This window comes from Triticum aestivum, chromosome 3D, assembly GCF_018294505.1.
Source record: "Triticum aestivum cultivar Chinese Spring chromosome 3D, IWGSC CS RefSeq v2.1, whole genome shotgun sequence".
Classification (NCBI taxonomy): domain Eukaryota; kingdom Viridiplantae; phylum Streptophyta; class Magnoliopsida; order Poales; family Poaceae; genus Triticum; species Triticum aestivum.
In genome coordinates, this window is record NC_057802.1 from 256,919,263 (window position 1) to 256,926,479 (window position 7,217).

The following is a 7,217-nucleotide window of genomic DNA, read 5'->3' on the forward strand; positions in this document are numbered from 1 at the left end:
CCACAATCACCCACCGGAAAGCATAAAAGTTGAGTGCCTCCAAAACCCTAAAACCCCTAAAGCTCAAAGGAGGAGAAAAGTAGCAGGGTGGCAGCTTACGAGCTTGTAGATGTTGCCCTCGTATTCGAAGGAGGAGTAGTGCTTCCCCTCGCCAGGAACCTCCACGGGGTTGCCCAAGGGCACCGCATCCGAACCATTTCCGTCGTCCCCCTCCTCATCCGCTTCCGCCTTGTGGCCCAGCTCCCCGTCGCTGTTCTCAGCAGGGCGCGCGGGCTTGCGGGCCTGCGTCTCCTCCTCCTCGTTTCTCCTCATCTCTTGCTCTTCCTCCTCCGCGAGCTCCAGGTCCGCCTCGTCGTCATCGTCGTCGCGGTAGCGGCGCTGCTGCTTCTTGTGGCGCGAGGAGTCGGGGACTGTGGTTTTGGGCGCCTCGGGTGCAGCATTGTCGTCGTCGTCGTCGCTGGTGTACTGCAGAGCGAACCGGCGGCGCCTTCCCATTTCTTGTGGCGACCGATTTGGGAGGTTGTGGCGGAGCAGGAGCAGGGTGGCAAAGGACTGGAGTTGCATCGAGTCTTATAAAAGGAAGCAAGGAAAATAATCCCCCTTCACGATTATACCGTACTGCTACTTACTCCCCGTCTTTCAAAAAGTGTACTTACAACTTTATTAGAGGTCAAACTATTTTAAAGTTTGACCAAGTTTGTGTAAAAAATATATCCATATTTATGAAACCAAATAGGTATATGATGAAAATATATTTTATCATGAATCTAATATTACTAATTTGATAGCATAAATGTTGGTGTATTATTATATAAACATAGTCAAACATCAAAAAGTTTAACTTTCCAACAAAGTTGGAAGTACACTTTTTAAAGGACGGAGGGAGTATTACTACTAGTAGAACGCTCGTGCGTTGCTACAGGCAAAAGTCAAATACCCATGCATTGCCATAAAAGAATAAAAATATGGACGCACTGATCAAATACGGACATATTGATTGAGGTCTACACGGCACCATCGCTCTCATCCCGCATCTCCACCAAGTTCAGAGAATGGCGGCTGAACCATCGCTGGCCTTTAGGTCAGCCAGCTTCCACGCCAGCCACGGTGGCCAATTTCGGCCCAGGCTCCGACTTCTTCTGATGTACGATGGCGAATGCCTTGCTCTTCACCTTTTTCTAAAAAAAAAAGAATTCCTTGCTCTCCCTTGAAAACACCATGACGACTACCATCGGACCTTGCCTTGCCTGCCGGCATGGTCGCCATCACAGACATCACCTTCCCTCCCAGCCTGCACTTGTCGACTACCTCTCCCGCGACCCGCTACACAACTACATGGCTCCTGCTTCCATGAAAATGCAATATAATTCATATTCACCAATAAGCAATAGAAGTAAGATTACTACATTAAATCCTAATGAACCATTCATGTCGAGATACATACAAAGCAACACATAGATTAAAGTAAAATATAGCAATATAGTATACTTGGCACCGGGGTAAACCCAGATTAAACAATGTGGTAGATAGTTGTTTTCATGTGGGCATCTTCATCTGCCGTCAGTCTGTGTGTGGCAAGTGGAGGAGATATCGCAGGATGAATCTGATTGGGTGGATTTAATCTCTCGGAGTCCTTGCGTTGTCATGAGATAGTTGGCGCCGACAGTTGTCGGTTGTCGCTATACATTGTCAATCGTTCTTTTCATCGCTTCAGGATTTTTCTTTTTCTTTGCTAGGCATAGCTTCGGTCTTGTATGACTTAGGTCTTTGCTAGCGTGTTTCTTTGCGTGTGTGTGTGTTTGGGTTGGTTGTGTGCATCCTAGTTATACAGAGGCCGGGTGTAACTCATTATAATTGTATCCCTCGATGCTATATTTTGAGTCAATAAAACCACCCTTTATAAAAAAAAGTTGTTTCACCTTAATGCTGACATAAGTATTATATCATACCTACTATTAAAGGGAGGTGATATTTTTGGTTTCGTCCCCTTCGTTTGGTCCCGCTTCAATTAATTTCATGTACTCTATTTGGTTTCGTTACTTGCCACCCGTTTTGACCCAGCGGAGGAAGCCCACCTGGCTGCGCATTGTGGCCCATGTTCGGAGAGCTGGCAAAAAATAAAATTGCCAATGGGAAAGTTCGATCTCATAACCTGCCAACCGGCCATGCACAGTTTGTCCAACTGACCCAGCTAGCGATATGAGACGATTTTTCTCCCTTTGCAATGCACGGACCTTTTTGCTAGTACAAAATAACAAAGCTAGTTCCAGCCAAAGCTTAATGCCTCGAAACCAAAGTTTAACACCTAACAGGAAATGTCTCCAAATCAAGCTAGCTGCTGCCAAACTTTGGAACCTGAAAAAATGAGGGGAAAACAAAATCAGGTAAGGCAAGAGAAAGAAATTCACATAGGATAAAATTACCTCATTGCTCCAAACATATACACTACTCCTAAGAAATCTCCTTATTAGTTGTTTTATAGAATTAGCCCACTGATGGGATAAGATCCTAAATATAGTTATTTCTTACAACAATCTCTAGAAGATTAGTGTTACCCCAAATTTTGCCAAGAAACATATAAGTACACCGGAAGAAGAAGTGGTTATGTTTCATAGAACTAATTCATAGCAGTACAGGTCCGTTGATGTTATTTGCATCAAGAAAGTGGTAAAAGCACATGAGTTAGTTTCTTATCACATGAACACGAATTAGCTAAAGCCTGCCAATCAAGTCGAGTACGGAACATAGTGAGAGAACTACTGTGTGAGCTAAGGAAGCAGCATTGAGGATGGCACGCAAGGAAATATGCTTGTCACTTGTCAGTACATTCCCCTAATCTCACCAATTATACACTGCATGCTCATACACTTCTATTTTTGCGTCTTATATTATGTTTGATAGCTGAATTGATCCTGAATTACACAAAATTGAAAGTCAACTGTTTTGGATAGGTAGACAGCCATATAAAAGACGTGATGTTTAAATACTTTTGAAAACCATAACTTAAGAACTAACCACGTACACTTAGACATATTATATTACTTCAAGTATATGCAATAAACATACATGTTGAAAGAAAAAGGATCTATGTTAGTACTCTAATACTCTATACATCAAGTTTATACCATCTCAGAACAAAACCAACATGTTAATTACTCTATTGACCAACATGACCCAAGCAGTTTAAACATTTGTCATATAACCCAAATTATCGGGGTTCCGGTCGTTGGGTTATCTGAAGTGTGGGTAACTTGTAGGGGTCAAAAGCATGGACATCGTTCCAATTTGAGGCACGAGGAAAACATGTCACAATGCAAGTATTCAGGTCATGTATCCCGTTGTTTCTGCTTCTGCAATGAATATGTTAAGAGTTGAGTTACCTGTTAGGGAGAGACTCGGCTCTTAAGTGCAGCAGATGAAATCAGTGTATCCTCTTTCTGCTAACCCTGTGTATCTTTGAAATCTTCAAGCTCTTGTCATGGTGTTTGCTTCAAGGACATCAAACAAATCAGGTGAGATCCAACAAAAGAACGGCAATTTAACAAATCCATTCAGAAATTGAGAGAATGTTAGCATTTTATTTATGTGATGACCGCCTCAACCAAAATCCATATATCTTGGGAGACGTAAGGCACCAATCAGAACCATATTAAAGCAGCGGACAGAGAGGTCCGAGAAGAACAAATAAATGCAAGAACAGAAATAGGGGAAAGGAAAGGGAAAGTGAGGTGTATTGATGCCTCAACGAACACGCGACCTCGGCCCCTTAACACCTACAGTGCAACACAGAGGAATGAGGAAGCAATTTGTAGCCTCAAGACTAATGGTGGTTTCTACATTGTTGAACCTTTAGATGCATTGGTAAGTGCATATATAATGAAATTGCAACAATACAAAGCTAAATAGATTCTTATAAAAGGATTAAATAATCAACTCAAGGCATGTCTGAAGATGAAACTTATTTACACAAGACCCATCGGAAGTAGCTTGTGACATGTAGTTATGAGCTAAAGTTAAGCATTCACTCATCAATGAAAAGCATCGAGCAGCATCAGCTATAAAACAAACTACATTTTCCTAATAAGATGACAAAGGCATGAAATACCGAAGAAGCAATCATGAGAAATCTGAACCTTTCTCAGGTTGCCTTTTTGTAAGTACTAAGTAGGAGGCATTTTTGTTTATGTAACCCTGAGAGCACAGAACCTAGCATGAGAAATCTGAACCTTCCACGGGTTGCCTTTGTGTAAACAGGAAAATTGAAATCCTTTGCCACACATCTGAACCTTCCAAGAAGCTGTTATCAGGGTTACACAAAGGCAACAAAAACTACTATGGAAATTTCATTAATAGCTAGAGATCTTGGTCCTGACAAGCAAAATACACAGTCATGTTTTTATCTGACAAAAGAATCTGGCATTTTTTTTACCTCGGTTTAATTAAACCTCCACCAGAGCAACAAATGATGCAGCCATCATTGCAAAAGCTTCGCCGGTATCAAAAGTTGGACCACCCCATTGTTCGGGATATGGTACTCTTATCCCACTGTAGTAGAAGAAACATAGACGTTTATTACTAAACAGCAAGGTTGGTGCAAATGGAACAAGCGCATCTTCAGAAAAACAGTGGCAGCAGCGGTCGAGGATACCTAGCGTGGCAGTCGCCTGTGTCCGCTGGCTAGCCATCCGGGTAGCCATGGCGTGTGGGATCGAGGCAGAGGCGGAGCCGACAGTGGAGGTCGGCCAAAGATAGAGAGACAACCGGTGACGAGCATGAGTACGACAGAATGAGGCATCCCTGGCGAGCAGGGGCGAGGCCGACCGTGCAGAGAATCAAAGCATAGTTAATTGCCCATATGTTGCAACGGGGCCACAAATATTCTCTTGTTGAAAAGCAACTGTTAAACATATATAACAAAATTTCCTCTTCTATAACTCAAGTTATATAGTTATCAGGTACACTCTAGTTATATAGTTATACAACTGTATATTATGTGTGTGACCGATTTCATCTTGGTTGACGAGCAAAAGTTTAGAGTAGACGGCCCATAATATATACTTCAACACCAATCTCGACAAGGTGCACAATATCTATATACTTAATTTAAGATGCCATCTTTTCTATCCATGCCTACAAAAAAAACAATATTGTCAAAATGTGCAGTGGACAAACATAAATGAGACATAGAAGTTCCTGAAAATAAGACTGCAATAAGGACCTAGAGCGTATCGCCTGATGGATTTGAAGGGCAGCACAACTCGACGATCATCGCCCAGTTAAGAATGGTAGGATCATCTTTGTAGGCCTCATTTGTGATTGTGTTTACTCTTGAAAAAACAGGCTAAGAAAAGGAAACATATGCACAATATTGAAAATCTTGTATGACAGGAAAACACGACTACAGAATTCAGAGTTGCTAAACTAAAATTAGCAGTAACTGTTTGCTGGTAGCATTTCATATAGCTATGCATATAATGATATCCATTGGTCACCAAGCATGACGGATAACAGGAATCCATTTCTGATGGCCATTTAATCTAGAAATTTACCTGAACAAAAGCTTTGTAGTAGCTTCCGAAAAAAAAGTTTGGTAGTAGCTTCCTAAAAAAAGCTTTGTAGTAGCTCTTAAGTGTTGCATCAGATATGAAGTCGTCATGAGAAGCAAGATCTACACCAGCCACCTTACTCCATCTTACATATTGTCCCTTCCCTCTGTAATCTTCCCAGCATAGTGATAGTATTAACCACGTAATCTAGAGCATGGCAAAATGAGATTAAAAAATCAGACACCATAACCTGAACAAACTACTGTTGTGCAGAGATCGACCTTTTATACGGAGACATGCCTCAGGCATGCAAATTTCTTCATGAAATACATGATGAGCATCCAGTTTAATTTGTTTCCATTTTCCAGTTTAATTTGTTTCCATTTTCCATTAGGAGTAGAGATTACAGCATCTTCAAGTTCAAATTGGTGCCCAAAATAGTTTTAGGGCAGAAGAGAGAGAGTTTTGGGCACATGAAAATTTTCTTTCATAATACATGTTTTAAAAATGATACTTGAAAAGTTCAGCAGTACGGCATCTCTCTGCCTCACAGATCCCCTCCAACCCCCATCTCTCCTTCGCTAATCTCTCTCTCCCTCACCAATATCTCTCTCTCACTGGATCGAGTTATGCTTCCCTCTGCGCAGCGACCTCGACCCAGCGGCGATAGCAGATAGGAGAGGATCGAGCAAACTGCATCATCGACAGCACGCACCAGCAGCGGACCGAGTGCGGCAACCTCAACTCAGAGGCGCGCGGCACCGATCGGGTTGAGCACCGCAGCCACGAACACCGCCCAATTGCTTCCCTATGCGCGGTTGGATCCAGCACGGACAACGGCGGGATCAACTCCTTATGCAGAGTACCCCATGGACATCACCATGGATTCTACACCAACCACTACAAAAAAAGACACATCCGTAACATTTTGGGCCGAACGGAAATTTTTTCTGTCATGCTTATGACACTTCTATGACGATAATTGTGACAAAACCCGGTATCATCATAGCTGCGAGGGCAAGGAAAATATCGGCGAGTTCCCGGTTACGGTGGGTGGTCGGGGCTGAGCGATGCGTGTTTCTCTCGTACACGTACGCGCGTGGGTGCGAGGCGTTGGGCTCTAACTGAACCCAAGCGAGGCGTTCGCCTACTGAACCCGAGCGATTGCACTGCAGGCTACACGTTACTGAACCCGAGCGATCGATCGATCCCTGGCTGTTAACTGAATTCGGTCGAGCGATTCCTTCGCTACTGCTGCTAACTGAAGCCGATCGAACCTGCTGCATCTTGATGAACAGTGAGCGTTGTTGGGGGGTTGGATGAACAGTTCCCGATGGGGGTTGGATGAACAGGACCCCGTGGTAGTAGAGGCCATTGCCGCTGGATGAACAGGACCCCGTGGTAGTAGAGGCCGTTGCCGCTGGATGAACAGGACCCTGATCAAGCCGATTGGGGGTGGATGAACAGGACCCCGTGGAGGGCTAGATGAACAACAGCCGATGGAGGGCTGGTTGAACAATAGTCGGTGGAGGGCTTGATGAACAGTAGTCCGTGGAGGGGTGGTCGAATAGGACCCCGTGAAGAGGGCTGGTTGAACAGTAGCCGGTGGAGGCTGGATGAATAGGACCCCGTGGATGAATAGTAGTTAATGGAGGCAGGAGGGAGACGCCG

The 7,217-nt window shown here is 43.8% G+C and overlaps 1 protein-coding gene and 1 long non-coding RNA gene across 3 annotated transcripts in view; both read right to left on the reverse strand.

Annotated features, from left to right (window-relative positions):
* Window positions 1-590, reverse strand: part of LOC123078348 (uncharacterized) — a 59,040-nt gene extending 58,450 nt beyond the window's left edge. Inside the window, exon 1 of the mRNA XM_044500828.1 lies at window positions 100-590. Coding sequence (XP_044356763.1) covers window positions 100-564 — 465 coding nt within the window. The 5' untranslated portion in view covers window positions 565-590. The remainder of the gene's footprint in view (window positions 1-99) is intronic.
* Window positions 591-869: 279 nt separating this feature from the next.
* Window positions 870-6,490, reverse strand: LOC123078350 (uncharacterized). Of its 2 annotated transcripts, XR_006437365.1 has the most exons (4): window positions 4,649-6,490; window positions 4,430-4,545; window positions 3,381-3,488; window positions 870-2,355 (listed from the first exon to the last, which is right to left on the reverse strand). It is a non-coding gene; the product is annotated as an uncharacterized lncRNA (long non-coding RNA). The 2 variants fall into 2 exon arrangements; XR_006437364.1 differs by having other exon boundaries at window positions 3,381-4,545.
* Window positions 6,491-7,217: the final 727 nt, after the last annotated feature.